Here is a 22,519-nt window from a genome sequence, read left to right on the forward strand (position 1 = left end):
AAAAAAAAAGACAGAGGCCAGCAGTCATATAACAGGGAAAAAAAGTACAGCTGAGTCCATCTCATGTGAATCATCACTCATAAAGAATACATCAGGGAATGTTAAGCCATTTTATTGCAGCTGGAGAGGAGGGACAGGTAGGAAGTTAGAAGGCCACTTCCCAAATGATCAAAGGGGATGTTAAGACTACTCAAAAACAAGTTGTGGGGAGGGTGGGCTAAGATAGCTCTATCATACTATTCACAGGTCCTCACAGATCACTCAAGAGCATCTTGGGGTACTGGAGGAGTAGGTTTTCTTGCTCAAGACTGGGCGTGGAGCTGAGAGCTGCCAGGTTCGAGGTTAGAAAGGGTGCTCCTCTGGAGATCTAAGAGGAAGGAAAAGGGAAGAGAAAAACCATCAGCAAGCACTATGATATGCACATATCTAGGCTCCAGGCCTGTTTGTCAGACGGCACATATCTAGCCAGTGCCAAACATTTGGCAGCTGGCATCCAGGTATCATTCTGATTCAGCTTCCCCCAGAACCAGGATTCCTGACCTTATGCCTACTTAATTTTCTTAAAAGTTCCCGGCTACTGTTACTATCTGGAAGACTGACTTTAGAGTTAGATGAAGACGGAGACATGGTAAAGGTGGTGGTGGCCAATGGCACTTTAGAAGACATAAACAGAGGACCTGAAAAGGACAGAATCAGAGGTAGAGATGGCAATGATGAGTCTAGGGGACCCTCCCAGCACAGAAGTATCCTTCTTCCTGAAGCCAGAAGTCCAGTCTCTTCTCCCTTTAGCATCCAAACAATAAAAGTATTTCAGTGATTCTGGATCATGAATGTCCAGTGTTGCCCTTATGAGGTTAGATTACCCCTTCTGGCCAAATTTAGAATAGCTGAACCTTGGTCCCAGTGCTTGACATCTGGGAGACAAATCCTCTCCACTGTCCCAGCACCTACACCTCCTGACCTGAGGTCAGGCTCCCACAGGGCAAACCGGGCTTCTGTTCTGGCAACCTCCAAGATGTGATCTTTGCCATCCTGGCTACTTTGCTGCTGCTCGAACATCTGCCAGATCATGAACCCAAGTAACACGAAATCTCTCCTCCTATAGGAAGAAAGTCTCTCCATATAATTGGCCTAATCAGCACACTTGAAACCCTCATGTGGGCAAGGACAGTTTCTCATTGCTTAGAACAAAAGGAAATGGGAAGATGAGCTTCAGAGAGAAGGTGATGTCAGCACAAGGAAGAAATGAGTAAAGATGGAGATGGGAGATGGTATCCTGGTCCATCTACAGAACAGACAAAGGATGGCACCTCCATTGGGAAATACATAGACTGGTCTGATCCTGGTCCCACCTTCTAGCTGCAGGGTCCACTTCATCCTGCTGAGCCTCAGCCATATGTTTCAGTAGCAGCTCCTGGTGCTGGCCCACAGAGGAGAGAGAATGAAAAGTGACTGTTCTCCAACTTCTATTTCCTCACCTTGTGACCAACTTGGTGCTGAAAACTGAGACATCCTAGTCCAGTTGTTGGAAAGCTTCCAAGCTGACTAGAGAGACTAAACTCACCTCAGAGGCAAAGAGCAAGATGAAATACTACACCAGACTTTTCAATAGCTCAAACAGAGAGCTATGCCCACTTGTTAGAAGGAATTCCAGAAAAGGGTGCAAGGAAACCCATAATCACCCTCAACTTTTTATTTACTCATCTGGTCTCACAGCAACTCCAGTTCCTCCTGCAGAATCTCAGACTCCTTCCACAGCAATTGCTACACGAGTGATAGCAGTGTCACTCTAGAGTTAATCAACAAACTCAGAGTGAGGAGGCCATCAGTCTCCCGGAACACCAAGAGTTCCAAAGCCTCAAGAAGGTAAGGCCTTGCCCATTACATTCTCAGTCTCTAGCCGCTGATGAAGATCAGTGGTAATATTGTACTCTCCTGGTCTTGATTCCATTTGGGCATGGGTGTGGGCCCACTTGTTTAACTGAATCTGAGGGTCCAGCAGTTCCCTTCTCAGCACTTCCAGGCGTTGCTCCAGGAGATGGGCTTGCCCATCTGAGGGCCCCTGAAGCAACTTTAATGATGCTATAATGGAACAAGTAGAGGGTCAGCCCCCGAGAACTTCACATAAAAGCCCAGACGCTACTTGCAAATTAAGACACGTGCATACAAGAGGTGTGCCACAAAAGTGGGTGCACAAGCTGGGCCCGGTGGCACCCATGTCTGTAATCCCAGCACTTGGGAGGCTGAGACAGGAGGATCACTTCAAGTTCAAGACAAATCTGAGCTCCATAGTGAATTCAAGGCCAGCCTGAACAGTGAGACCCTATTTCAAAAAAAAAAAAATGTGTGCACACATATAAAGCTACATGTGTAAAGGACTGAGAGTATAACTTGGTGGAAGAACACATACTTAGCATGTTCAAAGGTTTGGGTTCAATTCCCAGCATCAAAACAAAACAAAACTGTGAGTATAAAGAGAAAAACTGGCCTGATACCTTCCAGGGCACTGATCTTGTACATTTGCTGCTGACGCTGTTTCAGCAGGTCCTGTACAGCCTGCTTCAGTGCTTCAGTCACCTACCCAAGCAGAAAAAAAACATGAGCTACTGCATGAGGGTTTTCAAACCCTGGTATTCTCATCTCATACAAACCAACAATTCCAAGCCTTACCTGAGTCTGAGATTGAAGCTGAGATTGGAGAATAGTAACTCATCCCAGAGAGAAGATGGTCTATAGGCTTCAGCCCAGCTCAGACTCTCTCGGAGAGGAACAATCTCTAGATTGTTTAGCTTGGGCTCCTCATTGCATAGGCAACTGACAAGAGGAAATCCAGGTTCCAGCCAGGTCTCCTGTGAGGGAAAAAGGAAAGCACAAGGACAAGGTCTATGTGGGAAAGAACTGTGGGAGAACAGAATGTGTGGGAGGTATAGAGCTCAGGAAAGAACTGGAATTTGGAAGGAATAGAGAATGGTACGGGTACTGCAAGAAGGCAGTTCTTGGAAAGAGAAAGGGCTGGGGAATAGAAAGGGGCAGTAAGTACCTATGGTGGAGACTCCCAGGGAATACACCCTCTGCTACAAAAGAAATAGTTGCTGGGCAAGGGATTTAGCTCAGTGGTTCCAGCACCTGCCTCACAAGCGCAAGAACCTGAGTTCCATCCCTGGTACCAAAAACAAAACAAACAAACAAAAGAAATAGTTGCACAGGCCAATGAGCTCTGACTGTCCTTTAACGTGTCCCACCTACAAACAACAACCTGTGCCTCCTCACCTTCATCCTGGGCACATTTCCATCAGTTGCCTTCAGAAGTGAATCGAGCCGCTCAGACTAGCTCAGGTTCCTACTCATATCCTGTGGCAGGGATCTAGCTTCCTGGCTTCTACCCTTGCTCTCCCAGCAGGGTATACCCAAGGCACAGCACAGGAAAGGTCACAGCGTTAGAATGGAAATAGGGGAGTGAGGATGCAATACGAGACCAAAACTGCAACTCTGGCACTAGGCAAGGGAGCGGCGTTTTGGGGGAACCAGGAGGAAATCGAAATACCCTAAGGCAGATATCAAGTGACTGGAAGAGGCGCCGACACCCCGGCGCCGTCAAGCCAAACCTGTGTTAGTGTTACAGCCTCCGCTAGGTTCAAACCCTACAGTAGGCGGAGAAAGTACGACTTCAGACTGGGTATGGCAACATCACCCAGGAAACTGAGTCCGCCTCTTTGAGAGACAACCACAGAAGGTGGCGGCCGACCTACGTTTCCCTGGAAGAATACGTGCTTCACACCCCACCAAGAAGCTTGTCGGGACACCGAGTCCTCTAAATTCTGTAGCAATGGGCTCCAAAGCACAAATGGACTACCCATCCCAGAATGCATCGCGCAGATCCAACTCTGTCCCTCTGCTGTCCGCGGTGTCTTCAGGGAAATGGAGTCCAAGCTGTCCTAGAAAGTAACGGCCCAATTGTCTTTGAGACTCCACTTCCCAGAAAGCTCAGCGTGTAGCGTGTGCTATGGAGCCGCAAGTCGCAGAGCTCAAGCAGAAGGTGGAAGACACGTTATGCCCTTTTGGCTTCGAGGTTTACCCCTTTCAGGTTGGTTTACTCCTCCAGCGGTTCCAGGGTGAGGTGTGCGATTGACCTCGGTGCAACTGGCTTGAGGCCCCGGGAGCCTTCTGATCCTACCCAGACTTCTCTGGGGTGTCTAAATATTAGGACTGTGTGTCCGCGGGGACACGCGTTTAAAAAAAAAAAAAAAAGAGAAGAGGTCGTACGTTTGCCTTTTAACCTTATATGAATTCTTTTACCACGATACGATCCTGTAACCTATGTGGTTTCGTTACCTGCGTAACTTACAAGAAAGGTACCTATGGGGTCAGAATCACCTTGAAAGCTCCTAAAGGAGTTAGGAAAGGACAAGACGTGAAAGACTGGCATGGCTATGATTTAGGTTAACTAAGACAGGAAGGGCATTCCTGGTCTTGAACAAGAAACAATTGGCTGGTTTGTTCCATGCACCAACAGAAGGGTAATTCATCATGGTGCTGACCGACAGTGCTGGGTGAATACAGAAATTATAAGCACCCGCCTGGCACAGAAGTCTCGGCTGCCCACCCCTACCCCACCTCCGGCCTTTTTACATAAGTTCATTTCCCCACATCAGTGCTGGCTGCACTAAGCTATATACTTAAAATACAAAGTTAAATCGACTTGGTGTGAATTCTTTGCTTGGTGCTTAATTAAGAGGCAGCCTTATTTGCTACTCATTCCACTGAAAGGGATACAGCAGGGCTGCACAGAGTACAGAGTGTGAAATAGGTTGGATGTAGCTTGAGAAAGTGACAGGAAAAAAAAAAAAAGAATTTAAGGGCTAGGAATGTAGTTCAGTAGTAGAGCACTTGACTATCATGGTCAGTCCTCAGTACTAGAGGAAAAACGGTGGAGGGTTGAAACTGAGCTACCTATGAAAAGCTGCACCAGGCGCGGTGGCACAGGCCTGTAATTCCAGCAGTTGGGAGGCTAAGGCAGGAGGATCACCATGAGTTTGCAGCCGGTCTAAACTACAAAGCAAGACCTTGCTTGAAAAAAACAACAAAAAAACGGGGCAGGAGGATTGCTGCGAGTTTAAAGCCAGCCTGGGCAGCATAGTGAGTTCAAGCCCAGCCTGAACTACACAGCCAGATACTGTCTCAAAAAAAGAAAAGGGAAAAAAAAAAAAAAAAAAGCTAGATTAGAAGGAAGAAGGAGTATCTACATCCCAAAATTCTGTATGGAAATAGTGATCATGGCAGAGGTGGAAGAGAGTGAGAATGAATGTCTGTCTGGAAAGTCAGGTAATGTCGGTAGTAAGAGCTATTGTGCTGAACAGTCAGCTCCAGCCCTCCCAGTCATTCTAATCTCCTATTCCTCACCTCCCCAAACCTACATCAAGTCAACCAGCAAGATCTTTCTCTCCTGAATCTTCCAAATCCATCCCTTTCCAGCTAAACTAGTTGCTCTTCTCCATATATGCTCAGTACTTTTCTACCTGTACCTTTGCTTATCCTGTAACCTCTGTTTAAAATACACAATGGGGGCCGGGGATTTAGCTCAGTGGTTCCGCTGCCTGCCTTGCAAGTGCAGTGACCTGAGTTCGATCCCTGGTACCAAAAAAAATACACAATGGGGGTGAGGAGGAAAGGGATTGAAAATGTAGATATGCTATATAGGTACCAATTCCTGAAAGTGAATAGAACTATTATGTATTGCAAACATACACTAATAAAAAGATTTAAAATATTGTTAAAGGGATAGATGTTAATAATATAGATGGGAACAGCCAGGGATTTAGCTCAGTGGTGCTGCCACCTGCCTTGCAAGTTCAAGATTCCAGGTTTGATCCCTGGCACACACATGAAAACACACACACACATACGGGCTGCCCTCAGACTCTTTATCCTCCTGCCTCAGCCTCCCATGTGCTGCAATTACAGATATGCACCACCACATTCAGCATGTATTTTATGTATTTTTTAAATGCTCAAAATTTAATACTGCCAGGTGACGCCTACCTATAATCCCAGCACTCAGGAGGCAGAGGCAAGAATATCACCACTATTTTGAGTTCAGCCTCAACTACATAGTAAGACCATCTCAAACCACCCCCCACCACAAGCCCAGAAGTTTCTCCCTCCCTATGTCAGCCCTGTTTCCTTACCAGCCTTCAAGACTGAATTTCTAAGAAACCTTTTCTAATTTCAGAGGACTGTCATTGTATTAATCATAGTATGATTGATTTCCATTGTTCTTAGTTTATGAACTCTTTGCCTCTCTATTCTACTTTGTAGTGTTGGGGATTAAACCCAGGGGTTTGAATATGCTAGGCAAGTACTGTACCAACTGAGCTACATCCCAGGCCCTCTGCCTCTTTCTCTTTTAAATCCTTGTCAAATTTGGATGAGTTGCCTATACAATAGAATGTACATATATTACACAGCATCAGTGCAAATTTATTCAGTGAGATGGAAGCTGAGGCAAAATGTATGAATCTTGAATACTAGACAAAGGTATGGACCTGACTAAGGCCTAAGCTGGCTCTCTGGCCTGGCTTGAACTTTTCCTTCTATTCCAGGTGGCCTGGTACAATGAACTCCTGCCTTCAGCCTTCCACTTGCCCCTGCCAGGACCTACCCTGGCCTTCCTGGTACTCAGCACACCTGCAATGTTTGACCAGGCCCTCAAACCATTCTTGCAGAGCTGCCACCTCCAGCCACTGACCGACCCTGTGGATCAGTGTGTGGCCTACCACCTGAGGCGAGTTACAGAGGTGAGCAGGGTTCAGTTTTCCCCAGCCCTGAAACTCACACCTGCTTCCATCTTCACTGAGCTCAAACTAAGATCTAGACATAGGGCTTGGAGCCGCTTCAAATGTGAAATGATGCCCTAAAGCCAGCTTTGACATTCTGTGGTTTTACCCCATTCTGCCTTCTCATAGCCAGGTACTACCCCTTCTCTTTAGCAGATCTCCAGTATGAAATTAGTCTCTCACCCTACACTGATGGGCAACTATTTGAACTTGGTGGCAGTCATCACCTCGGCAGAATAGGAAAGAGCCCAACATCCTCAAGGCATTTCTCTCCTGCTTTACCCTAGATTTGCAAGCTTTATGCGGTGTTTGGGGCCTTTAGAGAAGCAATGTTTCACCACCACAAACTCACATATACACAGATTTGTACACATGGTGGGTGTTGCCACACTGAGATTCTGAAAGGTAAGGCTAAATCACTGTTCACAATAGAGGTTACTGAACAAGACCTTGTGCATTTTCCATCAAACATGGGTCCTCATGGAAAGATCTATAACTTTCTTCACTTTGGAATCTCCCACATAAAGGTCATGTTTTCCCTTCAAACAGGACTGAGGACAGTACCATGTTAGCAAACACACAAATTAGGGCTCCAGGACAAAAATGACAGTTGCCCTTAGGCTGACAGGAGCCTCTATTTTCTGTTTCAGAGCCTTCCAGAGCTGCAGGTGGAAGTCATTGCTGACTACGAGGTGCACCCCAATCGGCGTCCTAAGATCCTTGCCCAGACAGCAGCCCACGTAGCAGGGGCTGCTTATTACTACCAACGACAAGACATCGAGGCTGACCCATGGGGATCCCAGGTCAGAAAGCAAGTGTGTATGAAAGGTAGTGTATTGAGGGAAAAGGTAACGACTCCTCAAAATAGTGCCATTTGGTCCTACATACCTCTACCTTCTCTGGATATGCTGATATACAATGTAGGACAAAGCAGTAATGCCCTGGTCAGGGACCCAGCCCCATCACATCAGGTCAGAAAACCTGGTCTAATCCCAGAACTTGGGAGGTTGAGGTAGAAGGATCACCATAAGGCCAGCCTGGGCTAGTGAGTTCAAGGTCAGCCTGAAATACAGTGAGAGGAGTCTCGAAAAAGAAAACCTGGTCTGTTATTCTTAAAACCCTGCCTTACAGGGCTCTCTCAAGATGGAGAGACAGAGCCAGGGATTTAGCTCAGTGGTTCTGCCCCCTGCCTTGCAAACACAAGGTCCGGAGTTCAATTCCCATACCAACGCCCCCCCACAAAAAGAAGATGGAGACAGCCATAATCAGGAGACCAGTGGTAAAACTGGAATTAGACTGAGGCTCAGCCTAAGGGAACGCTTCCTTATAATCAGAATGAGTTTATGCAAGTGTTGTCCAGGCTGGGCACAGGGGCACACTGTAACCCCAGCTTTTTAGGAGGCTTAAGCAAGATAGTTCTAGGCCAGCCAGGGCAGTTAGCAAGACCCTGTCCCACAGTTTAAAGGGATCTGTGAAGGGTTAGCACAATGGTAAAGCACTTAAACTAGCAGAAAAGGTCCGGAGTTGAACCTCTAGTACTGCAGCAAAGGGTGGGGGAGTGACGAGGCCTGTGGAATCATATACACCGAGTGGGAGTTAAGTAATCAAGGATAACTTGTAGGAACAGTTGGATTGGGTGCCAAGTTAATTTCCATGACCTTTCATGTTTTTCCCAGCGCATAGCAGGCGTGTGCATACACCCCCGATTTGGAGGCTGGTTTGCCATCCGAGGGGTGGTATTACTGCCAGGGATTGAAGTACCAGGTCTGCTACCCAGAAAGCCTCCCGACTGTGTACCTGCAAGAGCTGACCGAATTACCCTGCTTGAAGGCTTCAATTTCCATTGGCAAGACTGGACTTACAGGGATGCTGTGACACCCCAGGAGCGATACTCTGAAGAACAAAAGGCCTACTTTTCCACACCACCTGCCCAACGTCTGGCCCTGTTAGGTTTAGCTCAGCCCTCTGAGGAACCTAGCAAATTCCCTGAACTCTTTACCAAGTGTACCAAGGAGCCAGAGAATACCCACAAAGGCCGAAGCTGGCTCAGCCCCAGTGCCTCACCACCTGCATCCCCTGGCCCTTGATCCCATCATCCCCTGTAGGATCCCATTTATGGTGGAACTTGCCAGGTTTTCAAGAGTCGAAGACCCAAACATCCAGAAACCTCCACCTGCCTCGGAGCATGGGACTCTGCCTGTTAGTTCTATGTAGCGCACCTAAGGTTAACTAATTAGAGCCTGAGGGGCAACCATCCTGTAGTGATCACCTGAGTTGAAGGGACTGAATAAATGGTATGTAAAGCACTTTGAAACATGGCACATGTATGCTGGCTAGTTGCAGTCAGTGTGTTAAGTGGAGGGGTGGACTGGCTAGAGTGGTTCATAAAATGACAATTACGTGAGGGAAATTGTGACACCCAAGGGGACAAAGAGGACAAATGATTAACTTCACAATTATAGTTCTACCCAAGGCTACCAATGCTGCTGTCGTCTCCCTTTTAGTTCCAAAGGGGAAAAAAAAGCCTCCAGTTCTCTTCTTTTACAGGGATCTGAAGAGGCCAAGCTTCTGGTTCCCAGGCAGCACTCCCAGTTGTGAAAATGTAGATGTCCAAGTAACCTATCTATTGTGTACACCTACTGCCCTGGCCAACACTAGAGTACGGCTTGTTCTTCTCCCCCAGGTGTGTTAAAACAAAAAACACCATATTTCAGTTCCTTGGGTCTACTTGTATCTCCCCAGTATAATTCTGATTCTGAGGCAGTTCTCATTCTTTCCCTGAAGGAGGGAAAACCCAAGGTTATTATTTCAGAAAAAAAAAAAAAAATCAAGGTCTCAGTTCAAATTTATTAAGACACTACAAAAGGTCACTGAATGGGGAGACACCCTGCTACTGGTATATCAAACATTAACAGATGGTCTACCCCACAGCACAGCTCAGGCCATTACTACCAGTGGAAGAAAAGATGAAAGGGTTTTCCCAACTCCTACAGGAAAGACATAGTGCCCCATACACCTTGTGTTTAAAGCATGAAAAAAAATTACAAAAGAGCTTTTATTCTCATGGCCCAGTCGGTGCTCACTTCTGCTTAGAGAAATATTCTTTGCTCTTCTGGACATCAGGCTTGATAGTATCACTGCCAGGTTTCCACCCAGCTGGGCACACTGCAAGAGAAGGAACAACTAATTAATAACCTGCTCAGTGGTGTGTGCCACTCTTCCTGTCAACAGTGGGGTTGTCTCATAACCAATCGGAGCCTTACAGTCTCAGGTACAAGAAACCCCTGCAATCTCACTCAGCCTTTTAGTGTCATGTTAATTACTTTACAAACAGTATAATTTAATCTTCACGGCCAGGCATATTTATATCTAATTTATTCATGTGCCACAATTAAACAGCAACTTAAATTATGTATTTTTCAGCTCAAAGTTATTCTGTCAAACCAACAAATCAAAAGGAGGATGGTGCAGGATTTAGCTCAGCGGTGCTGCTACCTGCCTCACAAGCACAAGGTCCTGAGCACGATCCTCATACCAAGAAAAAAAAAGCTAACACTAAACAAAACAATACCTTGTGCTTCCCCTCTGGCAGCAGTTGCAGCCAGTCTCAGCAATTTTTTATTATGCCAAACTACAGAAGAACAGGACCTCTCCAAAAAGCCCTGCTTATTTCAGTAATTATCTTCTTTCTACCCCCATCGGTAAGCAAAAGGCAGCTTTTGAACCGTTCACAACTAGGCACAAAGTACAGTCTTTAAACCTTTCCTAAAAATTGCAAACTACCACTGGGGGTTGGGCTGGCCTGAGAAAAATGAGGCAAAAGAACTAATCTGATCTTTCCATTTCCATTTGCTAGTATAGAAAACCAAAGTCTGATAGGAGTCTCATTTGCTCAACCAAAGACAGGCAAGCTTCTTTTGGTGCAAGGATACTGCAGCCTCAGATGTCAGATTATGCGACCAGCTCTCTGGGAACAGGGTATATTGAGCAAGTACTAAATGGGAAGCCCAGATGCCACTGTTCTGATCTCTTCATCTGACTATTACAGATATTAGCTAAAGCTGCAGAACAGGCATCATGAAAACAAACGCTAGGCCAGAGCCAGTCACAAGTTTGCCAGTAGGTGCTTAAGAGTCCAGTTCCTGGCCGGGTGTGGTGGCGCACGCCTGTAATCCCAGCATTCAGGAGGCTGAGGCAGGAGGATTGCTGTGAGTCCAAGTCCAGCCTGGTCTACATAGTGAGTTCCAGGTCAGTCTCAACTACATAGTGAGACCCTGTCTCAAAAACAAACAAAAAAAGTCCAGTTCCTGTTTAGGATAACTCAAAAGAACAAGGCCTCATAGCCTATACCACTACTCATATCAGCAACTCAGGACAGAAGATGTCCACTCAGACATACTTACACTCACACTTAAAACTGGCTTTTCAGAAACACCAAGGATCCCAACAGAAATGGCTGGAGCCCATATAAAACAGCTTTCAGGTACACCAAGGTGCCAAACCATCCCAAGAACAAAATGCTATGGGCTGGGGATTTAGTTCAGTAGCACTGTACCTGCCTTGCAAGTAAGTGCAAGGTCCTGAGTTCGACCTCCACTACCACCAAAAAAAAGAAAAAAAAAGATGCTAAACACTATACCTCAGTAAGACAGAACTGCCCCTGCATTGAAGGCCTTAAATCTCATTAAAGTATTTAAGTACTTTAATGGTCCTAAAAAAAAAAAAAAGGTAGGATTAACTGTCAGGCCTGTAATCCCAGCCCTCTAAGAGGCTGAAGGCAGAGGATCCCCCGCAACTTCAAGGCCAGCCTGAAACAGTAAGACTACCTCAAAATAAACAAAAAAGGATTAACTCTCAAATATATGAAAAGTATCTGGGATAGTGGTTAGCATTCATGGGAAGCAAGAGACCAATACACAATCATGGAAGACTGGGTTCAAAAATCCAGCACATGTGAGCATGGTGGCGCACGCCTGTACTCCCAGCACATGGGAGGCTGAGGCAGGAGGATCGCTGTGAGTTCAAGACCAGCCTGAGTGACATAGTGAGACCCTGTCTTTAAAAAAATAAAAAAATCCAGCACACATTCACACATTCTACTACCTCCATCCTTATGTCTTCGTGCTGAACCTCATCTGCTAACTCTCCCCACAAGAGGGCAGTCTAAGCAGCTATCAACCAATCCATTTGGGCTGCCTAATTAGTGGCCACACCCACCTTCTGCAAATGGTGACTCCCTGCTACCAGTCACAAGCACCTCTGGGTTCCCCACAAAAAATAGTAATTAAAACTAACAACTTCACCTCACTTTCAAGTCATAAAGAGTTGGGTTTTTGAGAGTCTTCCTATGCAGTTTGAGGCTGACCTTGAACTCACATATGAGCCCAGGATGGCCTCCAATTCACAGTAATCCTCCTACCTCACCCTACCTACCAAATGCTGGAATTACAGTTCTTTACAACTACACCTGATATTGAAATGGGATTTTGCAATCTACTCTGAATAACTTCCAGAGAAAGAAAAGGAGATGGAGCTGGGCATGGTGCTGAAAACCTATAATATCAAAATGCTGGGAAGCTGAGGCAGGAAGATTTTAGTACAAGACCAGCCTGGGGAATTTAGCAACTTTGTGAGAGGACTCAAAAAGTGAAAGGGGGGGTTGGGCCGGGGATTTAGCTCAGTGGTTCCACCGCCTGCCTTGCAAGCACAGGGACCCGAGTTCGATCCCCAGTACCAAAAAAGAAAAAGGGGGGTGGGTGGGTGGGATGTAGCTCAATGTGAAGGCATTGGGTTCAACCTTCAATACTGAACCAAAAAAGTTTTTACTTTAAACATTTGTGTAGTTTGGTATTCATTAACTATATTCCTTACAAATACAACTATTACATTGTATAAACAGAATGGATGCTTTTTTTTAAGACATGGGGTCTCGCTGTCTAGCCAACACAGTATGTATGTATGTATGTATGTATGTATGTATATTCCTGGCCACTTGGGAGACTGAGGTAGGCTTAGCTCAAGTTTGAGGCCAGCTGGGCAACTTAAGTGAGAACCCATCTCAAAACAGAAATAAAGGGCCAGGAATGTAGCTCAGTGGCAAGGTGGTAGTCCTCCTGTCACAGCCTCCCAAGTCGCTAAACTACATATAGACATATACTATACTATCACACCAGGTTTCCAGAGCTAGAAATTAACTCTACCTCTTTTTTATTTGTCTTTGGGTAAATTATCTTGGTCCTATTTTTCTTTTCCAAATTTCAAAACTAAGCATATATTATCTTCTTGTGTGTGTGGTCCTGGAGTCACACCCACGGCCATGCACATGCTAGGAAAACCCTCTGCCCTTTAACCCGATTAGCACCTAGAAGCAAAGTTATGTAGTTTGAACAAAGAGTCACTGTATTCTCCAACTGTTCCCATTATCCCCACAAACCAGTGTAACCCAAGAGTACAAATTTTTCTGGTACTGGAGATCGAACTCAGGACCTTGCTCTTTTGAGGCAAGAAGTGGCACCACTGAGCTAAATCCTGGCCAGAAACAATTTTTAAAAATCACCCTTTCTCTGTTGGCAGCTTTTGTCTCTATCAGCTTTCCTACCCTACCACCATCACCACCCTCCTGTTACCAGGAAGATGACTAAATGAGGTAGCATCTCAGAAATAAAGCTAAGTAGAAAGACTAGGAAATCGAGATTTTAAAAATTGTACTTTAGGCCAGGGATTTAGCTCGTTCCAGCGCCTGCCTCACAAGTGCAAGGAGCTGAGTTTGATCCCCAGTACCCCCCACAAATGTACTTTTACAAATGTACTTTAAAGAAAAACTAGAGGGCCCAGGATTTAGCTCAGTGGTTCTGGCACCTGCTTTGCAAGCACAAGGGCCTGAGTTTGATCTCCGGTACCAAAAAAAAAAAAAAGATCTTCAGATTTAATTTTTTCCCTTCTCCCTTTCAGCTGCAGAAGGGTCTGCCCATTCACTTTTACTTGCAAATGATCCTTTCACCCATGAAGGAGCCACCCTTTTCGCTTTTCTCCTAAGAACAGACCCCCTTGGGCTGGGTTATTCATCCTCACCCACCAAAACTAACCGATTATTCAATTCCAGATTTCCACCTCCAAAAACACATAAATGACCCCCAGTTCCCAACTGTACACAGTGCCTCATTTCTTGAACACCTACTCTTGGCTCAGGTGTGTCCTATTATTGTAGACAGCTAAGCTAGTTAAAAAATATTATAAGGCAGTTAGGCAGGGCTAGGGCCTCAGCACAGAAAACAATTGTGGCCTGAGGCTCATTTACTGAAGTAAGCATTCAAAAAAGTCCACCCACATACTTCCCCTAGGGAAGAACAGCAGTGATAAGTGGGTATCAAGCCTCTTGGGCGGGGACCAAAACCTCTGTAGCCCATTCCTTCTGGCTAGTTGGTTCCATGAACCCTCACTAGAAAACTAACTTCCTGTGGATTTTCTTTCTTGAGACAGGTTTCAAATTATATAATCCAGGCCGACCTCAGCCTCCCAAGTGCCAGAATTACAGGCATGCCATCATGCCAGGGTAGCTTACCCAGTTGAATCTGATCTCCATTGAATCAACATTATCTAAGTGACTATATTTGTTATAATCTTATTGGTTGATCACTTTTTTCACACCTCATGATTTCCCATTGGATCAATACCACCTTAAGGGACTATACTTGAAATCTTTGTTGACTATAGTTTTGTTCCGCTTTGAACTTTCCGGCTTAGCTCAATAAAACACCTTGGAGAAGCAGAGTAGTCAGACAACTCACCTCCCATCCCCTTTCTGTCTCTCTTGGTGCTTTTTTTCTCTCAATAAACTCTTCCTACTCTAAATCCCCATTGTTTCTAGAATTCATTCTTTGATTTTACAGAACACAAACTTGATGTTTCAGATATCTAGCAGGTTGGAAGTTGTAATATTCTTACATTATTTAGATTATTTGCATGTCCTGTATCACAGTCATGTTTCACTACGTCTACCTCAAATAAATCCTCCTCACATCTTTTGCTTTTGTTTTTTGAGACAGGGTCTCACTATGTAGTTGAGACTGACCTGGAGCTCACTATTTAGCCCAGGCTGGTCTCGAACTCACAGCGATCCTCCTGCCTCAGCCTCTGAATGCTGGGATTACAGGCATGTGTCACCCGCCACGCCCGGCCCTCCTCACATCTTTTACTGAAGTGTCCTACACATGATGAGAGGTGGTGAACCTGCATATCGATGTGAAAGGGTTGTGTTAAGCTCCTCATTTGCGCTTATGACATTACCTTCTCCATGTTTGTCAGTGAACTGGAAGGCCTGAATGAGTCTCAGAGTCTCATCTACAGAGCGGCCAACAGGAAGGTCGTTTACTGTGATCTGCCGAAGAATACCCTTATCATCAATGATAAAGAGGCCTCTGGAGGAAGAGATTGAGGGAAAAGCATTACAAGTTTAAAATTTTGCTTTGTTAGGATAGAGAAGGTTGAATTCCTAACCAGCCTTCCTAATAGTGAGGATCATGCATTAAAAAAATGAAACTACAATCTCCAGATCAGGATACTAGCTTTCTCCAAATAGCCTTCAACCTACTGGATAATTCTCCTGATGAATTTCAGTCCAGTCCCCTCTACCTGAAGAGAAGGTACATACCTGAATGAGATACCTTCGTCAGCCTTTAAGACTCCATAATCCTGAGCAATGGTGCGCTTGGGATCTGACACCAAAGGAATGTTCATAGGCCCCAATCCTCCTTGTTTCCTCGGTGTGTTGATCCTACAGCAACAGGTATATATCCATTCATATACATTCAAACTCTTATGTCACAAGAACATGAACTGTACCTTTCTATTGTCGTGCCTGACCTAAAGAAGTCCTTCACAAACAAATAAGACAAAAGCAAACAGGCCTTTCAGCAAAACAGGCTATTTCTCAGTAAACTGGCCGCCAAGAAGTCCGGTGACTGATTATCTATACTCCTGCACAGACAATCCTTGGATCATTTATAAACATTTCATGCAGATTCCTTGGCCCCTTCAATACCTATATAAGTGTAATTTCTTTCCCAGTTGCTGCCAATATCTCTTTGCTGGTGTTAGCCCATCAACTCACAGATGAAGTCTCTGCCAACTAGCTGCTATTTCTCTCTCCCATTGTCAGCCCATCCACACGCTGATGTAATAAACTCATCTTTTCCCAGTTAGCTGTTAAAATCTCTCCCTGATTTCAGTTTCTGCTCAATACAATAAACTTTTCCTCACAAAAAAGCCTATTTAAACAGGGGGTTTCATGTGAGCCACCTGTAACATCTATTCCTTTCCCCTCCCCATATTCCTTATCTAACATACCCCCCAAACTTCAAACTTTTTTCTAGCAGTAAAGTGAGTGGCTGAGAACACTTAAAGGACGGTCACTCGGGTGCAACTCAAGCTGCTTCTCTTCTGCTGCCAGGTAATAAGAGAGCACTAGGAGGGAGTCAGCCTTTGCATTCACTCCTTCCATCAGGACCCAGAAGCCAACACCTGAAAGTCTATTACCAAAGCCTCCCAGTTGTTGCACAGTCCACATGCCAAATGGACCAAAAGATTTACCATGCCAGATGACAGAAGTGAGAATCCACAGAAACACCAATCACTTGGCAGTTAAGTTTCTTAAATTCTTCAGCCCTGTCACTGAAAGCAATTATCTCCGTGGGGCACACAAAAGTAAAGTCAAGAGGGTAAAAGAAGAACACAATATATTTTCCTGGAAGGAAAAAAAAAGGAGTTACAGGTTAGTTTTGAAACAGACTTTTTTGCTTTATACAAACTAAGTCAACCCTGGCTGGGTGTGGTGGTACACGCCTATAATCCCAGCACTCGGGAGGCTGAGGTAAGAGGATCTCTCTGAGACCAGCCTGGGCTACATAGTGAGTTCCAGGTCAGTCTCAAATACATAGTGAGACCCTATCACAAAAAACAAACAAACAAACAAAAAAGTCAGCGTGCCAGGTGCACCCTGCCTGGCAATCTCAAGGTCCTGAGCTCAATTTTTGTTACCAAAAGAAGAAAATAAGTCATAGACAGTTCCCTATGGAAAAAGAGGCCTTTTATAAAGTTGATGACAGGCACAGTCATACCTCAAAGCTAAGATGCTCAAAATATTTATCTCCTAGCAGCTACTTTTATAAGCTGTTCCAAGCAGAAGGTCAGAATGAAAACTTCTAGTCCATGATTTATTCTCCTGTCTCCATGTTCTTAGCTATGAAGTACAAATAAATACTGTTCAAACTAATTTTGATCTTCTCTTAAGTGGCTATTAGCATAAACCAAGTTTTAATGAAGAAAAACAAATGCAAGAACACAATTATTTACTATACAGTCTAATAATACCAATCCTTACAAAAAGTGCTCAGAAAAAGCCAACTTAGAACTACTGGGGGTTTTCTTTGGCTGCAAAGTGATAAAAGACTAACAAGTGGTGGGTCAGGGATTTGGCTCAGTGGCACCGCACCTGCCTCTGAAGTGCAAGGTCCTGAGTTTGATCCCTGGTACTGACGGGAAAAAAATGACAAGCGGAAGTGGAAGTGAGAGCCTTTGCACTTCTTCCATGATGAACCATAGGAATGGGATGGTAAAGTTTAAGTGATCTCATGAATCACAATAAATGTTCCTAACAAGCCTGACAAGATAAGAATATTTTTGTAAGCAAAAGTTTCAAGGGCCAGGGATTTAGCTCAGTGGTTCCCCCACCTGCCTCACAAGTGCAAGGACCCAGAGTTTAATCCCCTGTACCAAAAACAAAAACAAAAAGTTTCAAGAGTCCTACTAGGACTTCTAGCTGCAATTTTACTTGTCACTCAGAATACCACTGAAATACACCTTCAAACTGGTCATGCAATAACCTCTCACCTGGAACACTTCCAAATATTCACTGATTTCCAGGTATCAGGAATGTATGAAAGTCAGAACAACCAGACCTCGAATCAGCTTGCCTAACAAGCACTTTGAAGCTCCAACAGGTCAAACCCTAGAGGGCAGAGAGCAGCTCCTCCTAGACCATGTCCCTATACCCGTGAGCCAAGTCACTTCCCTATGGTACTATTAATATTTACCTTGTTTACTAGGAAGATTTCCTCCACAGGGCCCCACTTACTGCATGTTACAACAAAATGTGGTAACTGAAGGTTTGTCCAAAAGCGAACTCCAGGAACTGATAACTACATCACTAAGGCACTGTGACACTAACATTCAGATTTTCATTCCAAGTAATCTATAGCCTCAAGTGTCCCAGAACAATTTAAGACTACAAGACAATGAAGGAAAAGCCTTGACAGAATTTATCAAGTGTCTACAAAACTACAACAGTTGGAATGGGAGTCCTTCCAACAGTCAACAGCAATACTGACTCTTCTCTGGGGCAAAACAGTCAAGGGATTGTGCCTAGGCCCTCTAGATAAGAATTGTGATGCAAAGTTACAGTTCTACTTGTCCTCTTGTAATGAGGTAAGAATTTCTCCAACAGTATAACCAAGGACAAGTACACTGAAAAGATAACTGGGTTAGTATGTCCAGATACAAGAAAGCATACTTTCTCCACAATCTATTTGGACCTAAGGAAGACCTGTGTCTATCCTTGTGATCACTGTCAATAATTACTACTAAGGCAGACAACAGTTTTCTGCTCTCAAGACTCTGTCCTTGGAGACACAGAACATTTTATAGTGAATGGTAACAAAGACAAATACAATAAACCATACCTAGATTATAATTCTATTTTTGGTACTGGGGATTGAACTCAGGACCTTGCACTTGCAAGTCAAGCAGTGGAACCACTAAGCTAAATCCCTGGCCCTTATAATTCCTTTTTTTTTTTTTTTTTTTTTCTCTTCAGGAAGTTGGTTTGCTTAGAATTAATTTTGGGGGGAGGGGGACCAGGGATCGAACTCAAGTCCTTGCGCTTGCAAGGCAGGCAGCAGTACCACTGAGCTAAATCCCCAGCCCTATAATTCTTCTTTAATAAGCCTATGTAATTAATGTGTAATCTTACCTTTGTAGTCAGACAAGCTTATATCTTTGAACTGACCATCTGGCATAACGGCTGTGGCTTTAAAGCTGGGGGCAGGGTGCCCAATTTTGGCATTTCCTGAAGACATCTTATCAGCTGGAAAAGAAAATAGAAATTAATTAAAAATTAATTTTTCTATGGCTAGGGGTTCAGCTCAGTGGTGCTGCCTCCTCCCTCACAAGCACAAGGTCGTGAGTTCTAACCAGAGTACCAAAAGAAAACACTAATTTTTCTAGACAACCAAAAGCCTTCATCTACTTAAAAACTTAGCTACAGATGAATCAAGTGCTGGGTGTGGTGAAAGCATGCCAGTTATCCCAACACACAGGAGGTCTAGGCAAGAGGATTGCTTCGCCGGGCGTGGTGGGGCGTGGTGACATATACCTGTAATCCCAGCACTCAGAAGGCTGAGGCAGGAGGATCGCTGTGAGTTCGAGACCAGCTTGGACTACATAGTGAGTTCCACATCAGTCTCAAGTACATAGTGAGACCCTGTCTCAAAAACAAAAAGAGGATTGCTTCTGAAGCCAGCCTAAACTATAAAGTGAGTTCAAGGCCAGTCTAAACTACAGTGAGACCCTGTCTCAAAAAAAAACAGAAAAGTGAATATATAAATTTCCTATTTATAAGAGACAGGCTAGTGGTCACAATTCTAAGCATTCCAATTTTTGGATCAAACCAAGTCTATAAATCTCAGCCTTTGTTTTCACCTAAAAGCAATTTGGCAATTTCTTTATAAATCCAAATCACCTACTACCCTTTCTGAATGATCTTTTTCACAATGGCATTTTGTTCTGCATTTCACAAGACCAAAGCAGAAAGGGAAGGAGGTAGAGTCAACTATAACCCACAGGGCACAATGCCACAAACACCAAATGCCTAGCTCCCTAAACAGCTATGTTTCCAACTCAGGGATCAAACTCGGGTCCTTATGCTTGCAAGGCAGGCGGCGGAACCACTGAGCTAAAAGCCCCAGCCCCTATGTCTGTTACATGTTTCCAACTCAGGGATCAAACTCCTTATGCTTGCAAGGCAGGCGGCGGAACCACTGAGCTAAAAGCCCCAGCCCCTATGTCTGTTTCATAATATGGGATGCACCTGTGACCTTCTCCCAAGTACACTTGCCCAAGAGAGAACAGTGCAAAGCCACTCCCAACTTTAAGAGGCAAGGCCAGTATTTTGGCATGTTTCAAAACTTTAGTTGTGGGCCAGGGATTTAGCTCAGCAGTTCGGTGGCCTGCCTTGCAAGCGCAAGGACCTGAGTTCAATCCCTGGTACAAAAAAAACAAAAAACAAAAAACAAAAAACAAAAAACAAAAAAAAAACTTTAGTTGTTTGTGTTCAAGCAAAACACCTTTCAAAAATAGCTTTCTGGTCACTCAAGGTGGTGCAACACCTGTAATCCCAGCCCTGGAGAGGGCTGAGGCAGGAAGATCTCTCCAAGTTTAAGGTCAGCCTGTGTTACATAGTTTCAAGACTAACCTAAACTACACAAGACCTTGTCACAAAAAAAAGGTTTCTGATCTCAAAGCCAAACCCCCCAAAGTTAATTCATTGCTAAAAAGCAACACAGGATTCACTCAGTTCAACACAAAAGATTTAAACCACCAAGCTGCCCAGGATGGAACTGGTAGAGTCTGCCTAACAAGCCAAGGTCCTGGTTTCCATTCCTGGTACCAAAACAGAAAATAGATAAAAAATAAACCAGTAAGTCATCTGTCTGAAAAGTTCTGAAAATCCCAAAAAACTTAATTTTTCAAGTCCCAAAGTTCTTGGTTCATAATACCATAACCAGAAGAATCACTGGGAGCATCTATCATTTTTTTGTTTGTGTTTTCTTTTTGAGACAGTCTATGTAGTTGAGACTGACCTGGAACTCACTATGTAGCCCAGACTGGTCTCGAACTCACAGCGATCCTCCTGCCTCAGCCTCCCCAGTGCTGGGATTACAGGTGCACCACCATGCCCGGCGTTGTTGTTGTTTTTTTTGGTGGTACCAAGGATAGAACTCAGGCCCTTGTGCTTGCAAGGCAGATCAATCATTTCAATTGTTGTTTTATTTTTTGGTACCGGGGTTTTAACCAGGAACCTTGCGCTTGAGAGGCAGGCAGAGGTACCACTCAGCTAAATAAATGCCCAGCCATTTCCAATTTTAACATTAAAAAAAACAAAACAACAACAAAAAAAACCCCTAGGGGCCGGGGATTTAGCTCAGCGGTTCAGCGGCCTGCAAGCGCAAGGACCCGAGTTCAATTCCCGGTACCAAAAAAAAAAACCAAAACAAACCTAGGCCTAATGTGGTGGTGTAGGCCTCAACCCCAGCACTCTTAAGAGGCTGTGATAGATGTACTCCAAGTTTGAGCCTTAGTCTGGGCAATTTGGTGAGATCGTGTCCCAAAGATAATTTTAAAAGTTCAGTGGAAGAGCCGTGGGGATTCAATTCTCAGGACTGAAAATATTTTTTTCTGGGAGGTACCAAGAATCGAACTCGGGTCCTTGTGCTCATGAGGCAGGAGGTGGAGCCACTGAGCTAAATCCCTGCGCGCCCCCCCCCCGCCTTTTGGTACCCGGGGATCGAACTCAGGACCTTGCACTTGGCGAAGCAGGCAGTGTAATCACTGAGCTAAATTCCCGGCCCTAAAAACCTTTTAAAAAATCTTTAGCACTTCAACAAATATAAAAAGGCATGCTGCAACTTGGTGACAAACTAGTGTGTAATCCTCTCATAAACGGCCTCCTCTCCTCCAAATCCGCTTTGCAAGGTGGCCTCTAAGTCCGAAGCCTCAACCACACCCGGGAAAGGCTAACTTCCGCCCTGTGCCGCCGAATCCCTTCAAAACCTCTGCCCAAGAGCCCCGATGAGGACCACATCCCAAACCCCACTTCAGGTACTTCCCTGCCACGCCCACATCACCCTACCCTAGCATTTAGGGTAAGCCCTGGCCGACCAGCACAAGTGTGCGAAGTCAGATTGAAGCCCGGCTGGCAGGCAGGTCGGTAGCGGAAAAGACTCCACTATCACCAGCTCGCCCGGCCGCGCCAATCAACGCCCGTTGTTGGCCGCCTAGGGAAGAGGAAACTCGAGGTCAACCTCGGGGCTCCTCCAGGACCCCGCACTTTCAGGAGACACGCGAGGAGCGATCACAGCGCCCGGGTACGCGCGCGAACCAGGCCTAGCCCGGCTGCCTCACTCCACAGCAGTATCGGAAACAGAGAAGGAAAAATCCACCTGCGGGACGTGAGGCAGCCAACCTGGCTCCTGCATGGCAGCGATGCCCGCACACTCACCAGTCCCCACCGCGAGGCCTCCTAGATACAGAACTCACACCAGGGAAGAAGAGGACGCGTGAAGCGTGCGTGTGCCGCTGCCTTTATAGCCTGCCGCGCTCTCGCGAGAATGGGAGCGGGCCGGGGGTGCGGGAGGAGAGTAGCGAAGGGGGACATGGCGGAGCCCCGCCCCTCCTGCGCAGCGCGGCCAGGATGACTCAGGGTTTTCTTCGGTGGTAGCGGAGATGGGCCCAGAAAATACCTGTGCTCCCCGCCGCCGCCGCCGCCGTGCCTGCGGTCAGAGGGTGAGGTGCCCCGGTGACCGCCCCGCCCTTTAATCAGGAATCTGGGGAAATCGGGACACCTCCAGGACCCC

The 22,519-nt window shown here is 45.4% G+C and overlaps 2 protein-coding genes and 1 pseudogene across 2 annotated transcripts; 1 reads left to right on the top strand and 2 right to left on the bottom strand.

Annotated features, from left to right (window-relative positions):
* Positions 1 to 42: 42 nt before the first annotated feature.
* On the bottom strand, positions 43 to 3,869 carry LOC117287316 (annotated as a pseudogene).
* A 50-nt stretch (positions 3,870 to 3,919) lies between these two features.
* On the top strand, positions 3,920 to 9,996 carry Mmachc (metabolism of cobalamin associated C). Its single transcript, XM_010610170.3, has 4 exons — positions 3,920 to 4,084; positions 6,600 to 6,794; positions 7,484 to 7,636; positions 8,510 to 9,996. Exons 1-4 carry the CDS (start codon positions 4,004 to 4,006, stop codon positions 8,918 to 8,920), a joined length of 840 nt encoding a protein of 279 aa, XP_010608472.1. The 5' UTR covers positions 3,920 to 4,003; the 3' UTR covers positions 8,921 to 9,996.
* Positions 9,661 to 22,265, bottom strand: Prdx1 (peroxiredoxin 1). The gene is made up of 6 exons (XM_010610172.2): positions 22,165 to 22,265; positions 18,859 to 18,972; positions 16,422 to 16,575; positions 15,484 to 15,606; positions 15,120 to 15,250; positions 9,661 to 9,998 (listed from the first exon to the last, which is right to left on the bottom strand). Exons 2-6 carry the CDS (start codon positions 18,962 to 18,964, stop codon positions 9,913 to 9,915), a joined length of 600 nt encoding a protein of 199 aa, XP_010608474.1. The 5' UTR covers positions 18,965 to 18,972; positions 22,165 to 22,265; the 3' UTR covers positions 9,661 to 9,912.
* Positions 22,266 to 22,519: the final 254 nt, after the last annotated feature.

Source organism: Fukomys damarensis, unplaced genomic scaffold, assembly GCF_012274545.1.
Source record: "Fukomys damarensis isolate Sample0158 unplaced genomic scaffold, DMR_v1.0_HiC HiC_scaffold_23, whole genome shotgun sequence".
In the NCBI taxonomy this organism is placed as follows: Eukaryota; Metazoa; Chordata; class Mammalia; order Rodentia; family Bathyergidae; genus Fukomys; species Fukomys damarensis.